At 39.6% G+C, this 19,841-nt stretch overlaps 1 protein-coding gene across 1 annotated transcript in view; it reads left to right on the forward strand.

Annotated features, from left to right (window-relative positions):
• Positions 1–19,841, forward strand: part of MATN2 (matrilin 2) — a 69,007-nt gene that overhangs the window by 32,394 nt on the left and 16,772 nt on the right. The window contains exons 6-15 of the mRNA XM_026060166.1: positions 6,867–6,989; positions 10,836–10,958; positions 14,001–14,123; positions 14,919–15,041; positions 15,202–15,324; positions 15,683–15,805; positions 15,897–16,019; positions 16,228–16,350; positions 19,448–19,570; positions 19,665–19,787. Coding sequence (XP_025915951.1) covers positions 6,867–6,989; positions 10,836–10,958; positions 14,001–14,123; positions 14,919–15,041; positions 15,202–15,324; positions 15,683–15,805; positions 15,897–16,019; positions 16,228–16,350; positions 19,448–19,570; positions 19,665–19,787 — 1,230 coding nt within the window. The remainder of the gene's footprint in view (positions 1–6,866; positions 6,990–10,835; positions 10,959–14,000; positions 14,124–14,918; positions 15,042–15,201; positions 15,325–15,682; positions 15,806–15,896; positions 16,020–16,227; positions 16,351–19,447; positions 19,571–19,664; positions 19,788–19,841) is intronic.

Below are 19,841 nucleotides of genomic sequence, written 5' to 3' on the forward strand. Positions count from 1 at the left end.
AACCTTGATAAAAAAAAAAAGGTTTTGTGTCTATAAGAACATAAACTTTATGTGCTTTAGAAGAGTGGAACTGCTGATGTTAGTCGTGAATTTAGCCTATATTATTTAATGATGTGAACAAACATTATTTCTCAAAAAATGTATCAATACAGCATTGTATTTCTGTGGGTTTTACAGTCTTTGGGGTACTTGAATCTTTATAATGAGACACTATGTTACTATCGACTGTATAATATATTATGGTTGGTATGTTTCACTTAATTTTAGCCATGTAGAAAGAAAGCATCTAATACAGCCTGGATGATCAAGGAAAAGAGACATGAACTTCTAGAAGGTGATTGCTTGCACCTCTCTCAGACACATATTTCTGGAAGAGCCTACATTTTCCTGACTGTGCAGAAAGTATGGATATGACTTGCCACACTAGACACCTAATTTTTGGATGGCTAAAGTTAGGGGAGTTGAATCTCCCTTTTCACCATGGGCCAGAGTACAGCTGATACCAGTTCATGTTGCTTGTAGCTTATATGCACTAGCCCGTTTGTCAGTGTTTCTCAGCTAAAGGCTAGCTAAATTCTCTTATACTTCCACATGTATTTCCACATTTATGTAGTCTGGAATAATCTTAGTATAGTGTAAGTGCTTTCCAATACCCAAGCAAAAATTCTTATTGATTCCCTCAATTTAAGAAAGTGGATTTTAAGTAGTGTTTTCTCCCCTGGTTTGAACTGATCAAAGACCTTAAAACTATATAAACATTTTATATATCTTGAATTGGTTTTAGCTTATGGTCTAATCCTATGAATCACTTTAACCTGTTTAAATTGATGAGTCACAGACTGCTGGAAGCAGAGAGAGTGTTCTGGGACAGTGATATTTCAGGTTTGTCCTGCCTTTACCTGCCTTAGGTATGTATTGCTGGAGACAGGATATTGAGCTATAGACTTTAAGTCTGACCATATGCTGCTGCTCTTATATCAGAAGAATAAACAATTTTAAGTGTTGGTTGGAAGGGACCTCTGGAGGTCAGCTACTTCAGCCTCCTCTTCAAAGTGGCACTGTCACAAACCATAAACAAGGTCGGCTGTGGTTTTGTCTCACTGAGTCTCGAAAAGCTCCACAGATGGAGATTTCAAAACCTCTCTGGGAAGCCAATTCCAGTGCTGCACTACCCTCCTAGTGAAAAACTTTTTCCTCATGTCCAGCCTGAATGACCCAAGCCACAGGTCGTGACCATTACCCCTTGTTATATTGTCTGGCACTACCACGAAAGGTTTAGCTCCATCATCTTTGTAACTGCTGACAACCAGTAATTGTAGGCTGCTATTAGATACTTTCTTCACCAGACTAAATAAGCCCAGATCCCTCAAGCTGTCCTCTCTAGTCATGTGCTCTATGCCGCTGACAGTCTCAGTAAGTCCCTGCTGGACCCTCTTCAATTTCTTCTCTTGAACTCGGGGTGGGGGGGGATGCTGGACAAAGTATATCAAGTGCAACCTCACCACTGCTGATTAGAGGGGGATAGTAACTTCTCTCAATCTGCTTGCTATGCAGCACAGTATGAGGTTTGCATAATTTGTAGGGAAAGCACACTTTTGGGTCATATTCAACCTCACACCTACTATAAACCTCAAAGTCCTTTCCTGCAGAGCTGCTGCTTAGCAACAGTGTCAGGGCCTGGAGAGCACCACCAGGCCTTCACTGTCCCTGACCTCCTCCCTGGGGCCTCCCCACCCCTGCCCAGGCCCAGGACCCCATTTCACCCCAGCCCAGGGCTGTCAGTCCCTGCCCCAAGATGCTGTAGTGGTGTCGGTCTCCAGACTCACCATGGCCCTGCCCCTGCCTGGCCACGGGCCCTGCCATCACTGACCCTGACCCCCAAGCAACTGCCCAGCCTGGCCTCAGCCTGGCCTCAGCCCCGTGGAGGCACCCGATGCCTGGGGCTGGAGCTGCTCTGGCTGTCCCCAGCTGCCCTCACAGGGCGGTGAAACGGGCCCTGGTGGCAAGGGCCTGCCCTGCTGCCACAGGGATCCCCTTTGGCTCCTGGCTCCCCATCCTTTAGCGAGCCTCCAGCCCTTGCTGCACCCTGGCAGCTAGTTGCTTCCCAGTCTGTACAAATCAGGGGTGTTTCTGCCCCAGGTGCAAAACTTTGCAATTCTTGTTTCTGAACTTTGTAAAATTTCTGTTGGTCCAATCCTCAAGTTTATCAAAGTTCCTTTGTATTGGAGTTGTGATATTTGCTTTCAGTCACTGTCCCTAATTTAGCATCATCCACAAATTTGCTGAGAGTGCACTTTGTGTCATCGTCTATGTCACTGATGAAGGTGTTTAACAATATGACCCCCAGTACTATCCCTGTGGTACTCTGCTCCTTAGCAGTAACCAGCCAGACATCAAGCCATTTATTGCTACCCTTTGAGGCTGCTGGTCCAGCAAATTTTCATGCTACCTAACAGTCCATTCTTCAAGCCCATACTTTGTCAGCTTCCCAGTGAGAATGCTGTAGGAGACAGTGTCGAGAGCTTTAATGTCAAACTATATTACATCCACTGTTCTCCCCTGGTCCAGAGAGCCTGGCATTTCATCTTTTGAAGGTGATCAGGCTGGTCAAGCATGATTGTCCTTGCTAAATCCATGTTGACTGTTCCTGATTCTTGTCCTTCGCATATTTGAAAATAGATTCTAAGAGAATGCACTCCATGATCCCAGGACTGAGATGAAGCTGAGTGACCTATAGTTCCCTGAATCTCTCTTCTTGCCTTTTTTAAAGATGAGTGTAATGTCAGCCTTTTTCAGTTATCGGGGACCTCTCTCAGTCCTGATGGGTATTCACAGATGATAGATGGTGGCCTCACAATCACATCAGCTAGCTCTTTCAGCACACCCAGGTAAGCGCCAGTCAGACCCATAAATCTCTAAGTACTCTCTAACCTGTGTTGCTTGCTCTTCTCCTTCCCAAACTGTGCTGGTACACGTGGAGATCTGGGAGAAGGCTTTGCCTGTGAGAACCAGGAATAAAAAAGGCATTGACTACTTCAGCCTTTTCTGTATTGTCCATCACTAGGTTGTTCCACCTTCCAACAGCAGACCCACATTTTCTCTGAATTTCCTTTTACTACTAGCATACTTGTAGACTCCTTTCTTACTACCCTTAGAGTACGTCACTAATCATAGCACTAGCTGGGATTGGTCTTTCTGATTTTGTTCCTAAGTGCCTAAGCAGTGCTTTAATACTCCTCTTTTTTCTTAGTCCTTGTTTCTACCTCTACTAGTCTCCCTTTTTGTGTTTTAGTTCATTAAGAAGCTCCATGATTAACTGAGCAGATTTCCCAGCATGACAGTATCATTTGTTTCTGAACTCTCAGTAAGTTTTCTTTAAAAAACATCTAGCTCTCCTGGGCACTGTTTCTCTTTTTGGCTCTTCCACAGGGGATTCTTCCTTGCAATTCCCTGAATAAGCTGAAATCTGAGCTTGTAAAGTACAGAGTCTTACCTCTGCTCTTTCCCCTCTCAGCCTACATTTCGAACTCAGTCATTTCATGGTCACAGCAGCCCAAGCTGCCATCTGTGACCGCATCACCACCAGTTCTTCCCTGCTTGCAAGCAGCAGGTCAGGCATTGTCCCTCTAGAGTTTGTGTTAGGAAATTGTCACCAAGGCAGTTTAGGAACCTCCTGAATTGCCTGCACAATATGTCTGTTGTCTTGCTCTTCCAGCAGGTGTTTGGACAGTTGAAATTCCCAATATGTGTACAAAAGCCTGTGAGGTGGAGACTTCTGCTAGTTGTTTGTAGAAAGCCTTATGCACTACAGCCTTTGGTCAGGTGGTCTGTAACAGACCCCACCACCGCCACCATGTTCTCAGTGTTGTTTCCCACTCTGATCTTGACCCAGAGACTCTCAACAGGCACATATCCAGTTTCATATTGGACCTCTGTGAAGCTGAGGAGCTCCTTAACATGTAGCACAAAATTTGGACACATTTGGAGCTAAGGGTGACAACAAGGCAGACAGGGTCAGTAATGTCTCTGACAAAGCATGCAGTCCCACAATACCCAAGGAAGAAGAGCAGAACAGATCCTGTGACAGTAACCAGGCTCAGCCAACAGTCCAGTGATTACCAGACAAGTCCGAGTGGTCCAAGGTCAAGCAAGGAAGTCAAGTCAGCCATTCTGCAAGCCAGGATCAGCAAAGTGCAAGGCTGGGCACAGGCAAACTTATTCCATAGCTCAAGCAAGAACCAAGTGCAAGGGCCTTAGCTTAAATGCAGCTCCCAAGCAAAGGGGCAGAGGCTGCGGACAAGGCTTCTTACAGCTCTGTGTGTCTCTGAACACAGTGGCCATGTTAACTGCATTCTGTTTTGTTATGAATGCTTTAAATTAGGTTAAAATTAAGGAAAAAAATACCATCAGGTTGCAATTTGAGAAAAACAAAGTGACTAGGCATAGCCATAGGGATTGATTCAAAAGCACTAATTAGGGAAGGACAAGCAAATACTGTGCAAAATCATTCTCATTCAAGATGCATCTTCTGAATCTAAGCATAAATAAAACTTATTAAGGCACTTTTCCTCACACTTGATATCTTCTGAGCCTTGCTAATAAAGTAAAACATGAAGAAAGGAACTGGGTAGCTTTTAATGCTGCAAAAGTTAAGACATGAGATCTCTTCAGAACAAAAGTGTGTCCGAGTTCCCATATGTTATGAATCACACTGGCTTTCAGTCAGCATAAACAACATGAAGGAAGAAGCTTCAAATAGCTGGATTTAAAATGTTTGTAAATGTAAAACCTTTAACATAAATTTCTACAAATTTGGCTTACATATTGAATCTCAGGGACAACTGCCAACTAGCCAAGACTCACACTCATGCCAGACCAGATCACTGCATCAGGAAGTAGGCTTAGGCCTTGGGCTCCAGCTGCCAGGCTCTTGTGATTATCTCAGCATCCTGGCTTTCCTTTCAAGATAGAAAGTAAGCTGTAGTCCTTATGGTTGCAAAGAAAAGCTTGAAAATGGAAATGTTATCCGTACAGTCATGCATGTCTTACAAATATTTTCACTGGGAATCACTCCAACCTTCTCTGAGTGAAATGCAGGGAACGCAACTCATGAGAGGAACCTTGCCAAACACCAGTAGAGTACTCTTTGTGTGGCAGGAAGAGAAGAGAGCAGCAAATTTGGATTATCAGTCAAGCAGCTAGAGTTAATTCCTGGCTGCTAAGTTAACTATTAAGAGGATTCTTGCCACTACTGCTGCTTCCTTCAAGAGGACAGATGGTGTCTTCTGCTTGTATTAGGGAAGGGGAGTCCCAGTTGTTGTTCTTTAGCAGGATAAGGAGTTGGAAAGGCCCCTGTTTGAATTGTGGGTAGGTTCACATAAGTTGTGGCTGGTAGAGGCCTTCTGTTAGCATCCTTAATCTGGACTGTGTTAATGAAGCCCAGTGAAATGTGCTTGTAGTGTTCCCAACATAATAGCCTCAAGGTTCCAACAGAGATAATAAGATATATTTTTCACCTTTTGTGGTCATCTTGATGATCAGTTACCCAGGAAAAGTCTGTCCTGCATGTTGGATATCCTTGAATTAGCAAGGATTTGAGCAGCTAGATGCCACACAGCACCATGTAGATATACTAATTTGGGTCCGGAATGCATAAACCTATATTCCTGTGGTGCACACACGTGGCTTTATGGCTTCTGTCTCTTCATGCAAACCTTATTTTCAATTTAGTTTTCAGGAACCAACTAAGGTACCTCTGTGTTGTGTATATGTGTATATGCCATCATAAAGAGCTTTGGGAAAGAAAATGTTCTTTGGGAAAGAAAGTATATACAGTGGAGTTCATATGGGACAAAATAATATTCTCAAGTTTTCTTATAAAGTCACATTCCACTTTATTTGTCCTGAAAATATGGTTATTTTATTATTGTCAAGGGCTTTCATCGTACATAAAGGCTAGTTGCATTAAGCCACCATGCATATAAAAAAGAACAGTCTGCCTCAGGAGGCAAATCACCTCTGGAATTACAAAGTAGTCTCTGAATGTCAGTTATGGTTCTTTGGTAAGGTATTCAAAAGTCCCTAAATGTCTTTAAAAACATAACTTACTTGATTTCTGACTTGTTCATCCATTTTTAGCAGTGTTGGAGGATCRAGCCCATTCTTTTACTAGTATAAGTTAACTAACTCCACTGATGTAAAACCACGTGATGGCCAGACACTGTATCTAAGTAAATGTCAGATTCTTTGACTTCATTAATTGTGTTAGACCCTATGGGGTACTGATCTCAATGATTACAGCACAGTTATTTTTCTTTTCTAAGGTACTTTATATGCAAGTAGTAGCTGTTCCTAGACTTTGCATGTCTTTCCTCTCATGAACATTTTAAATGGGAGAACTATATAGCAAACACCCAGACCTGTTAAAACATTGATACTCCCGATGAAGTCCTGGTTTGATCTACTGAGTGCAGCTCAAAAGCGTGCTTGTGCATTTATTACAGATCATATCTAACTTACTCTGAGTAAAATAAAGAGGTAATTTGCTAGGAAACAAATGAGACAGCTTATGGGCTTTAGCTGCGTAATATCAAGGAATATTTATGATTTTAATTTCAGCACTGCATGTTATACATGTGTTCTCCCAGAATTCATTCAAGTAATGTGCATAGCACATCAAAGTGTACTTAAGTACGGCAGATATTTGTAAAAAAGGGACATTATATTTTCATGGTTTGAAACAGTATGGTGAGAAGTCAGATTGGTGCCTAGAAAGGTAAATACTAAGCAGAAGTAAATAAGATATCTGTTTTTTACCTAATTTATTTCTGTATACTCCTCACTGATGCATTGTTTTTCCCATTTAGGACCAGACTATTGTTCTCTGCAGGACCATGGCTGTGAACAGGAGTGTGTTAATACAGATGATTCCTATTTTTGTCAGTGCCAAGATGGGTTTACACTTAATCCAGATAAGAAAACATGCAAAAGTGAGTAATTCTTTGGACATAATAAAGTTTGTCTGCTTTTATTTGTTAAACCTGCTGTGAATAATTTCCTTTCTGGAAAGATGAAAGTTTTCTCTATAATTAAGGTTGACACGAATCTTTCTTTATGAATTTGAATTTTAACCTGAGCCAGTCATGCTGGAAGGATGAATACACAGTTTGCTGTTTCATGGACTAGATTGTATATTAGACTTTTTCTTAAGAGATCTATGGGAACCTGAGGAGTAATGTTGGAAGGCAGTGGCTCAAAACCAAGTCCATTGCTTATTTGAGACATTCTGACCTTGTTTTGTAGTGACACAAACAGCTGTTTTTTAAAATATCACCCTGCTTGACTGAGCTGGTCTAGCCAATGACTATACTACATACTCCAGAAAGACTTTTGTGTTACAGCTCTTCTTGAGTGGGAGCCTAGAGTCACAGCAGATTTTTCATGTGATGTTCTTAATGCTGAGGGAGCACATATTCAGTCAAAAGAACAAGCTTGACCTGATGACTCAGTAGAACTGAGTGGGGGGGATTATATCACTGATATGTTATGAATAGGAGGCTTACCTAGAGCAACATGATTATATTTTTAGGCCCTCATAAAATTTATCTGGAGTTTTTGGAACTGTGTTCTCTTTCAGTCTTAAAGATGCTTTCTTATGAAGCACTTTTGTCTACACAGTGCTGTTTTTCACAGCAATCCTTGCAACCATGTTCTTTATTATCTATATGGTATTTTAACACATTCAGGATTTATAGAATGGATGTGCTTGGTGAGCATAAGACCAAAAGACCTAGTTTTGTCTAGAATATTTATTGCCAAGGCTGTACTTGTGAATTAAAGGCAAATTGCAACTCTCCTTTGGGATACTTTTCCCTAATTTCCAGAGGCTTTGGATCAGGCTGTAAATCTGGTGACATTTTCAGAATCAAGCTTCTATTCCCAAACTGTTTATAAGAAGGCTAATGTTAGATAAGCTTATAAAATAAATCAGAACATTTGCATATAGGCCCTCTTTATAAATCAGGAAGAATACATCATTGTCAACAAGCACCAGGCATTCCTCCTTGCCTGTGATGCATTGGTTTTGATGATTAGTTTTGATGACTACAGAAGCAGGGAGTGTGGGAGTCAAAAGTCTTGCCTAGCCAAGCAGTAGCAATCAGCCATCAGATCAGCTGCTATCCACAGCTTTAACTGGTGTCCAAAGCAGAGAATCCAGTACCATTTAAGAAACATGGGCTTTTCTAAGCCATTTTTTTGGAAGCCCTCCTGTTGGCTTGAACTCTTCAATGCTTTTCTCTCTACAGAAGTAAACTTCTGTGCTTTAGGTCAGCATGACCCAAAAACATGAATGTGTTAACACTGAAGAGTCAATTGTATGCAAATATCATCCTGGAGATGCCCTAAGACATGATGGCAAAACGTGCAGCACTGAGTGTTCCTCATAAACTGCAGCAAAGCAGTGGAGTGAGGTGTGAAAAGGAGAGAACACTCCCAGATCCCTTTTGAGATCTCCCTGAGCTATGTAAATCTCTGATACTGTAAAGTCTACTAAGAGCTAGCTCTAATGAAGTAATGCTGGAGTAAGATCCTCATCCAGTAGAGAACTAATGCATCATCTTCTATAATTCAAGTAACTGGAAAAATGTATTCAGCCAAGGTGTCTAACATAAAGGCAGTGCTTACTGTTAAAACATCTGTATCATTGCTACATGCTATTTAAACTGCAGCATGCCTAACACTAGTGCTGATTTGTACGGACTTCCTCCTTCCATATGTTTACACTGTCGGTGATTGTCTGATGAAATGCCCTCTGTTGATAAGAATGTTACTAAGGGAGAGGTCAGTGTTCCAGCAGAAAAACCCAACAACATTGCCCACTTGTAGTCACCCAGTTTTCAGAAGACACTTTTTCCCTGAGAACCATTTTGCATGCTTAACACACAATCTAAAATATTGATAACATTTTTCCCTGATGTACTTATGTCAAGGGAGCACTCAGTTACCAAAATTAAGAAAGTAGATAGGTCAAGGGTAATTATTTTTTAAATAAACTATTGGTGATAAAGCAATATTTAAGGAAACACGGATATGTTTTATATATGTTAGTTACACAATTATTTGGTTTGATTTTTTTAAGGGGCAAGAACTCAGCAATTTCTAACAATTAGATGTTTTTAGGCTATCACAAGTTGAATTTTTAAAAATAAATATATCCCACAACACTAGTTACTTTTGAAAATATATCCCCTTTCTCTTCCTCTACCCCTTCCCCTACCCCTTTCCCTTCCCTTCCTTCTTACAATAATTTTTACTTATATGCATATTAAATCATTAAATCAAATTTATAGTTATACTAGTTTCTGAAGCCTGGCAATTAGCAGCTTTCTGATGACTCCAGTCCTTGAAAGAGTGTGCTAAAAGATTCTATGTGAGAACCCAAAGTATTTAAATGTTAAATTCACATTAGTATAGGTGTATGTATTGTAAAAGATGGTGCCAAACTGCAGATGCAATTTTTCAGAAAGGATACTGGTTTTTTTATTCTTTTCCCTTTTTTTCCACATTCTTCTTGTGCTCTGAGAAGTTACACAAGTCTCTTCGTGATGATGTAAACTCATGGAAAAAGGATATTGTTCCACCTGGAACTTGCTTTAACTAGTAAAAACTTCAGTCTCGGCTTTGCTTGTTCAGGCCAACATTATCTCTAATTATGTATCTGGACGAATTCCTGCAAACTCATTACCTAGTTAAATAAACCAATAAACAAAACCATTTAAAGCTAAGATATTTTATTATTAAGTATACAAAGCTTCTTTTTTTTTTGATGTAAACAAATAGCTACAGACATGTCTGCTTGCATCTGTAAATAATTTGCAAATAGGGACATACGAAACTTTGTTTGTGTCTGAGGGAACTCCACTAACTTCAATCACGTAAAGCTAAAGCGATTTGGGCCTATATAACTAAAAATAGCCACTAAAAAGTCAGCAATAAAATGTTATGAAGAAGTTCAGTATAAAGCTTTTTTCCTAAAATGTGCTTTTTCTATACTTACAGAGTCAGCAGATTGCACAGTACATTCACAAGTGCACGTATCTTGCCTGACTGCTTTGCTGTCCCTTGTATGAGACAACACAGATTTTAAACACAAATTCACCTCTCTCTCTCTCTCTTTCTCTTTCACACAAACTGCTGCATACAAACATCAAAAAATATTCCACTTTATCTTACTTGGAAAAGGAAACATTTCCCTCACAAAATTGAAGAAAAGGAACATGTTCCGACACTCCCACACTCGTAATTTGTATCTGTCCCCCGCTAGGCTTTAACTGATAGACCATGTTAACAGGATAAAGTTTTAAAAATGGTGATTTTTCATCCTATTAGAAAAGAATTCACAGTTTATGAAATAATCTGAAACTTAGTAACTTACAAAAGTTACTAATATTCCTACTTTCACTCTGAGAAAATTTTATGATGAGCAAAAGACTTTTGAGAGAGAGAAAGCATGATCCAGGAGGAAGACGAGGCAGGGCTCCAGGACTCTCCCTTCACTCTGCTTTGCGTTAGTTTTCCTTCGTGACTTTGGGCAAGGGAAAACCTGCACTTCATCAGATTTGTTATTTGTTAAGTGGGGCTGCTGTATTAATTTCACTGAGCTGTTGTTAGTTAACTCACATTATTCAAATAGGTGGGCATACTACATAAAAACAAAGCTGTACCGATCTTTTTCCCTTGCTCTGTGAAGGCTCCATGTACTAACTACAATGTCACAGTGTGTGTGTATCTAAGCCTCTAATGTGCTTTCTTCAATTATTAACACAAATCAATAGGAGTGGACCACTGTGCTGAAAGCAATCATGGCTGTGAGCAACTGTGCCTAAATACTGGCGACTCCTATGTCTGTCAGTGTTCTGAAGGATTTGTCATCAATGAGGACCTAAAAACCTGCACACGTAAGTCTTGTGAGAGCCTCCTTGATCTCAGCTCACCTGTGAAAGATTTCTGTTTTCATACAAGGACACGCCTTCAATTTATTCGTAAATCACAGAATCACAGAATCACAGAATGGTTGAGGTTGGAAGGGACCTCTGGAGATCATCTAGTCCAAAACCTCTGCTCAAGCAGGATCACCTAGAGCATGTTGCACAGGATCATGTCCAGGCGGCTTTTGAATATCTCCAGAGAAGGAGACTCCACCACCTCTCTGGGTAACCTGTTCCAGTGCTCTGTCACCCTCACAGTGAAAAAGGTTTTCCTCATGTTCAGATGGAAGTGTCTGTGTTTCAGTTTGTGCCCGTTGCCTCGTGTCCTGTCGCTGGGCACCACTGAAAAGAGTCTGGTCCCATCCTCATGACACCCTCCCTTCAGATACTTGTACACGTTGATAAGATCTCCTCTCAGCCTTCTCTTCTCYAGGCTAAACAGGCCCAGCTCTCTCAGCCTTTCCTCATAAGAGAGATGYTCCARTCCCCTAATCATCTTTGTAGCCCTTCACTGGACTTGCTCCAGTAGTGCCACATCCCTCTTGTACTGGGGAGCCCAGAACTGGACACAGTACTCCAGATGTGGCCTCACCAGGGCTGAGTCACCTCCCTCGACCTGCTGGCAMCACTCTTCCTGATGCAGCCCAGGACACCATTGGCCTTCTTGGCCACAAGGGCACATTGCTGCCTCATGCTTAACTTGGTGTCCACCAGCACTTCCAGGTCCTTCTCTGCAGAGCTGCTTTCCAGCAGGTCAACCCCCAACCTGTACTGGTGCATGGGGTTATTCCTCCCTAGGTGCAGGACCCTGCACTTGCCTTTGTTGAACTTCATGAGGTTCCTCTCCGCCCACCTCTCCAGCTTGTCCAGGTATCTCTGAATGGCAGCACAGCCCTCTGGTGTATCGGCCACTCCTCCCAGTTTTGTATCATCGGCAAATACTGCATTTCAGAAATACCTTAATAATGGTTTGAAAGCAGACACATGGAGAAGAAAGTATTGGGATGGACTTAGAAAAATGTTGAGATGACTGTAAATCCTAGCATTTTCAGAAAAGGTTTGAAAGACCTGTTCATCCCCAGGTGTTGAGGACAGTTTTTCAGTCATGTGGCAGATGTGTCTGCCAGACAGGTCATCTGACAGCAGTGTCCCCCAAACTACTTCATGTGTCTGGAGAAGGAGGAGGAGTGTGAGTACCATGCCAGCTTTACATTTTGCACTGGAGTCCTTAATACGTGAATAAAAATTGTCCTGGCACCTCTCCATCTTTTGTAAAATGATCATTAAGAATCACTGCAGTTTTGCAAAGAGCCAAATGGCCCCCTTTCCAGGAAAAATACATATAGAAAGGGGCAGGAGAAGAGGAATGTGAATGTATTTTGCCTRTTGACTGGACCTATCCCTTCAGATTAGAGGGTTTGGGCCACTTTTGCTACAGATTTTGGAGGCTGTTTGTTTCTCAAGTTTTTTGAGTGTTGCAGCAGCTCCAGATTTTGCTGCTTTTCTTGCACTTGGGCAACACAGTTTCAACAGGAGTCAAACTGCAACTGCTTAGACACAAAAATGATGAAGAGTGAGGCAATTAGTGAAGGCAATTTGTTTTTGTCTTTGCCTTTGTCTTTGTCCTATCCTTTTTAGCCTCACCCAGTATCTTGGCAGACTTTGCTTCTGTCTGTCACAGCAGCTCTCCGAAAAGAGGTGGAAAAGTAATCATCTACTCTGAAAAGTAATCTACAAAAGCAGAGCTCCTGTATTGTACGTGTAACAGGGATTGGGTCTATTCAAAACAATTTATCTGAACATTTATCTAAGCAAACCACTGGAAATCCAGAAACAACCAAACAATTTTTGAGAGTTTTATCAACTTGCAAATGGAAAGACCCATTTCCTTTGCGGTAAAAAAGAGCTGCTTTTTCACTCTGACTGATTTGCCGCTAGGCGCTAGTTGGAGATCCATATGCAGCATTAAAACTGCTGTGGCTTCTGGAATGCCTTTATGCAATGAAACTGATCCCCAGTGAACTGTTCCCCTTCTTGCCAATGTACCCCTCTCCGCCCTTTAGGAGGATCTTCCCCTTAGGAACAGGATTTGTTCTGTTCCTGAGCTCCAGATGAGTTGCTAAAACCTTATAGACAACCTTTTTAGACCATCATGAAAAGAGTTTTGGCACTTTCGGATGTCCTGAATGAGCAGTTGAATGGAAGGGATTAACACTTAACACATACACTCCTAATGGGAAGATATCTGGGGAATCACAATTCTGGTGTCATATAAACAGGCACAAGTATCTTAAGACAGCTGTGGGAACACCTGAGTGGTAAATTGATTTTTGCTCTGACAACTAATTACATAAAAATGAGTGGCACTCTGTGTGCAGCCAGTAGAGAGTAGTGAGTGCTGCTTGCAGAATAACAGGGGTCTACATCTTTTTATTACAGAGAATAAATCATTAGGAAATTTGAGATGAAAAATGGGCCATATGTGACCACATTTGTCATTTTCAATTTTCTGCGAAAGCTTGCAGAGTCTGAGCCAAAACCAGCTGAGGTCCCTGAGAGTTTTCTGCTTGCTGCCACAGCAGGTGGGTCAGGCAAACAAGTGAGTTCTGGGAACTGCCACGTTCATATCAGATCATTTAGAGACTTTATTTAAAGAAGAATGTTCCCAAGGTAGCTTTTCTGGCTTTGTCACTGTCTATTATACACAATCATTGCTAAACAGAGTTTTAATTCAGTTGGTAAGTCTGGAGACATGCAGACTCTGATGAGCTCTGTTAACATGGGAAAGTAAGTTTTCTCAACTCTGCTTACAGCAACCGACACAAAGCATACCACAAGGCCCTCTTCCATTTTATTGAAGGTATACGTATGTTATCAGATAAGGARCTGATTTATTGCTTAATCAATTTAATGTATTTACATTAACTTGCGTATATGACATGCAAATACTAGAGTTAAAAAAATTGATTTGTTCATTCTTAATTTTTTTAATAAATCCAATTGCTCCTGCAGGAGTTGATTATTGTGCTCTGAGTGATCATGGCTGCGAACATTTGTGTATAAATGGTGACAGATCTTATACTTGTCAGTGTTTTGAAGGATACAGGCTTCGTAATGATGGGAAAACATGTAAACGTAAGTTATTATTCAGCAAGTCAACATTATATTTTTTGTGCACACATAGAAGAAATCTATAAGGGTAGGATTTGATTGCCTAATCATTGCTGTCCAGTGTCATTTTAAATGCTCTGTGGTTCCAGAAGCTCACAGTTTCTCCTTTGGTGTCGTATTTGTGAGGAGTATGTCAATGCCTTGGATACTCTAGGGCTTCTAAAGTGACACTGGATGCATATTTTAAGGCACCTGAATCACTCCCTAAATATCTGTGCCATATAAATAGTAGTTCTGAAATTGGACTGTTGTGGATCCAAAACTATTTAACTCAGATCTACCTTCTTGTATTGGACAACTGTAATTTACAGGAAAATGATAAACACCTACAAAACTTAACTCCAGGGGAAAAAAACATTACTGTTTCAGGTTTGAGCAGGTTTATTCCTGAAGATAAAAAGACAATTATGGAAAGAACTGTTTCTCATCAGAAAGTTTGCTTGAAATGTAGATGTGGGGTTTAGCTGCCTTTGTAAATCCCTGTAGGTCACTAATCTGCATGTTAGGGACACATGAAATTCTGTAAATTCTGGAATCTGAACACTACACTTTTCCTTAGTAACAACATTGTAAATTAGTAGAAGGATAAAGATGTATCTTTTTGTTACAGTAAAAGCTGACAGAGGTTGCTACAAAAGACTTACAGGATGAGTCTAGTATAGCAGCATGGGCAAGAACATTCAGTAAGTGGGAACTGTAAGACTTTGCACATTCTGCCCGTAACTTAACACAAATTTTTATCTATTAAATTATTCTCAGGTAAAAATACCTGCAAATCAGTCAACCATGGCTGTGAACATCTTTGTATTAGTGTTAACAATTCCTACGTGTGCAAGTGTCATGAGGGATTCACACTGAGAGAGGATGGGAAGACATGCAGAAGTGAGTGGTCTCTATTGAACATGTTTCTGTGTGCATCAGGCAAGGGAAAAAAAGAGGGTTATCCCTTCTTACTGCAAAAACATCCTTATGAAATCTACATTTATGAATATGTTTTCATTCAAAACCTATATATGGATATAAATGTCTAAATCATTCACAGGCCGGGACATCTGCAAATCAGTCAGCCATGGCTGTGAGCATATCTGTGTTAACAAAGATGACTCGTATGTTTGCAAATGTCATGAGGGTTTCCTATTGAGAGAAGATGGGAAAACATGCAGAAGTACGTACTCTGTTAATTACTGATAAACTTTTATCTACAGTAGGTACATTTGTGGAAGTGTTTAACCAACCGCACTTTCATAGTTTACTGTCATAATACAGGGGTAGTGTTGTTATACCTTCTGGATCTTGTGAGAGACTCTGTGAACAGAAATAGTTTATTTTAATGGACAAACCGGTATGACCAGAGACAAAAAAACACAAGTGTTCAGGCACCAAGTGCTAGAAGTGCTTGCTGCCTAAATTTTTGTCCATTTTTTCTAATGATATCAGTTGACCTAATAAAAATAATTATTTCTCCCTGTATAATATGTGCATTTGTAGGTGTGCTTTAACCAAACATTCTCAACTGTTCTCAGGTAAAGATATTTGCAGTTCTGTTGACCATGGCTGTGAACATGTTTGTGTTAATACTGATGAGTCATACATCTGTCAGTGTTATGAGGGATTTGCACTAAGAGAAGATGGAAAAACATGTAGAAGTAAGTATCCTGATCTTTAATAGAAGTTTCCCTGTATAATCTGTGTTTTCATAGACATGTTTTAAGTACTGGCACCCTTAATTTTTTCCAGATAAAGATGTTTGCAATTCTGTTGATCATGGCTGTCAGCATGTTTGTGTGAATACTGATAATTCATACATTTGCCAGTGCTATGAGGGTTTTGTACTGAGGGAAGATAAGAAAACATGTAAAAGTAAGTTATTTGATGTTTCTGCATATTTTGCAATCAGAGATCTATTGAAGGAACATATTCTGTTAGAGTAGGTCTTCTGATTTGTGATTTCCTCACACAAAAATAAGGAGAAATTATTTTACTAGGAACTTAACACTTCTAATCTTTACATTTTTGGAAATGTTCTCCTTAGTCAAACTATAGTAAATATCATCTAAATTATTCCTAGATAAGGACATCTGCAAATCAGTCAATCATGGCTGTGAACATCTTTGTGTTAAYAATGATGATTCATACACTTGCCAGTGCCGTGATGGATTTGTACTGAGGCGAGATGGGAAAACGTGCCGAAGTAAGTAGCTTATCTGCATAAGCTAAGAAAGAAGAAATTTCATTTCCCTTTTATTAGGAGGTTATTCACAGGTTCACAGTGCTTAGAACAGAATGCTGTCTTCTACAGATCATAAGTTTTCTATGAATTAATTATTGCTTGAACTAAAGATATATTTTAGAAAACGAGCCAATTTTAAGTTTAGAATGTAGTTTTTAAAATGTGAACTTCACTTCTAGACTGAGTATGTCTAGCTTTAATCTTGAACATTGTATGTTGCTGCTTTTTTGTTCGATGGGTTGCAGTTCTAATTGCCCTGTGTTGTTCTGTGTTTACTCATGTAGACCATGACTTAGCTCTTAACCTGGTCTTTAGTAAACAACAAGCAGATGAAATTCCTTCAGGCTCTTTATATGTTTTCCAGTACTTTCATAAGTCTTTTCCTGCTCTCCTAAAACCTCTGCCAGTTATCAGTCTCCCTTCAGGGGTGTCACATCTGTACAAAGTCTTCTAATAGGAGGCTCAGCAGGGTCCAGGGTAGAGGAACTTTAACCCACCTAATTCTTATTTGAATCTACACTTTTCGTATGAACGACGATAGCATTGGCCTGTGTGACCGTAAGATTCTACTAGAGCCCATGTTCAGTCAGTTGTCTACCATGGACCATAAGCTGTTTAAAACTCAGTCACACAGGTGTTGTCCCACATCCTGCAAGTACAGCCTTCATTCTTTGTTTCTAGATGTGTAAACTTACTTCTGGCTATTTAAAAATATGTATGGTTTGCTGGTACCCAGCTTGCGAAAAGATTCATGTCTCCTTATATCAGTGACTGCTCTATTTTTATTTGCCATTCTCTGAAAACTGGAGTAACTTACAAGCTTTGTCAGTGATTACTTTATATTTTCTTCTGTGTTGTTCATAAAAATGTGAAGTAGTAGAGGAGCAGGGCAAATTCTTAGAAACAAAACCATGTGACGATTCCCCATTTACAATTTATTCTTAAGATCTGTCTAGCCAGTGTTAATCCATTTAATGTAGCCTGTTTTCTTCATCAAAATAAATGCTAAGACTGATGCCTTACTGAGGTCTCTATTATATGAATGATATGGGCTTTACGAATCAGTTTTATAATAACTAAAAAAGGTACTGATTTAATTTTCCGTGATCTCTTTTTCCACAATGCCAAGTTGATTGATACTAATTTTCTTTCTTTGTTTTTCTCTAAATCAAGTTGCATGTTATCTATTCCATTATTTTAATGCAGATCAGTGTCAAACTGACAGGCTTACAATGAACTAGTTGTCCTTTTCAAACACTGGCACAAGAGTAGTTTTTGTGTGTGTGTGTGTGTGTGTGTGTGTGTGTGCACGCACGTTTATATGTACTGGGGGTGGAAACTCCTCAGTGTTTTGGAGTTTCCTCAGAGTTCTAGGAGTTTCTGAAAAGTTACACTAAGCATCCAAAGAGCTCTTCAGCCAACTCTTTTACAGCTCTTGGCTTCAAGTTACCTGGAATTGCTTTAAAAATGTGTGTTTTCAGTAGGTCTTACGTGACCTACTTCTCAGCTGATGTAACTCTTCATTTCAGTAATATCAGTAGCATATTTCACAAATTCAGATCTGAATATACTAAGTATTTTTACCTTTTCTGCATTAAGATTGGCAATTCTGCCATCTCTGTTTACTAATTAACCATATATTGGTAGAATATTTTTGTTCTTAATACCTTTAAATAACTCACTCGTGCTATCCTTGATTTTGTTGGCCATGCATTTCCCTTGTCCTTTATCTCAGTATGTCAGTGTTTCCAATTCCTAATATTTTCATTGATAGTAAATACTGTGAATTTTTCTTTCTGTCGTTCATTATATTCAAATCTTACTTTTATAGCTGTTTTTGATTTCACTTTCTAAACCATAGGATTAGGTTTTGGAGGGGTATCTAGTAAAATAGCCTTAAACAGTGCAATCATCATTCACTTTTTTTTCTAATTATTTCTCCTCCCACCCCAAAATGCTTCAGCTCATATTTGCTTTCAGCTATGTTACTTTTTAAGTAATATCCATATAAGTTTTTGGTTTGGATTTGATTCTGTCTGTAAACAATAACTGTGTCTGAGTTATGGCTGTATATAAGCTGATGCTAACTTTTACTTACATGATCATTTCTTCTTTATCTGTTAGAATGGAGTGTAGTTTAGATTTGTGATGTCTTGAATGTAATGCTTGTTGAGTAAGAAAATTGTCTTTTGTAGTATTTTTAGGAACTTTTCTATCAATCAGCAGCATGAGACCTCCAGGTAATATGCCTCAGACTGAAGTTCTTATGAAAATATTAGTTTTTCTTCCCTACACATTTTAGTTAGGTATTTTGCTCAAGAGCCAATATGAACTTGGCAGTCAGTGGTACGCACTCTTGATATGTAAAAGTAGTTCTCCATTAGCAACTGGAAATACTTCCTTTTGCATGGGAGTGACATGACAAAAAGAAACAGCTAATGGTGATAGAGGGCTCCCCTTCCTCCTACATTTTATCTGATTTTTATCTAATTTTTTGCTACTCTATCCTTCTTGAATAGGTTATGACCARTTGGTTTTAACATTGCACTCACAGCAAACATACCATCAATTTTCAGCAATACCAGTTAGATTTTATTTATCCTCTTAAATGAGTAGTTCCTAGTCTTCATTTTTTTTAATGCACTCTTGGCATTGATGTAAGATTCTTAATGAATTCATTTGCTTTATGTCCAATGGTGTTTTGCTTCATTTTGTTTTTATAACCATGAATTTGTGCTAAATGACTGTGCTAAATTGTTCCCTCCTTTCACCTTCTATTACTGCTATTAATATAAGGCCCTTCTCCTTAGACTAGTCAGATTTTTCCTAAAATGTGTTATTGGCAGTGGGAGGCCATCCAAACCATGCGGTTCCTTCGGTTCAGATGGTGATGAACTCATGTTCCATATAAGCTAAACTATCATTTGACTGGCCAGGAATTTGCCTTCTGTTTGCAGTCCCCCATCTTTCTTTGCTCATGGGATTATCCCTGCAGTCTTTGCACTTAAGAAAATGTTTAACTAGCAGACAACATTAAATGTTATCTAACTGTTCTCAGGCAAGGATATTTGCAAATCAGTCAACCATGGCTGCGAACATGCTTGTGTTAATGCTGGTGATTCATTTGTTTGCAAGTGTCAGGAGGGTTTCCTGCTAAGAGAAGATGGAAAAACATGCAAAAGTAAGTAGTTAGATATTTATTGGCATACTTTTTATCTGCAGTTCATGCATGTGTAGAAATGTATTGACCTGCAAGAACTGTCATCTGTTCTCAGATAAAGATCTTTGCAAATCAGTCAACCATGGCTGTGAGCATGTTTGTGTTAATACTGATGATTCATATATCTGCAAATGCCATGATGGATTCCTACTGAGAGTGGATGGGAAAACCTGCAAAAGTAAGTAGCATGAGAACTTAATCTGATGAATTGCACATATAATCAAGGCCTCTG

The sequence above is a fragment of the Apteryx rowi genome, unplaced genomic scaffold, assembly GCF_003343035.1.
Source record: "Apteryx rowi isolate R43461 unplaced genomic scaffold, aptRow1 scaffold_165, whole genome shotgun sequence".
NCBI lineage: Eukaryota > Metazoa > Chordata > Aves > Apterygiformes > Apterygidae > Apteryx > Apteryx rowi.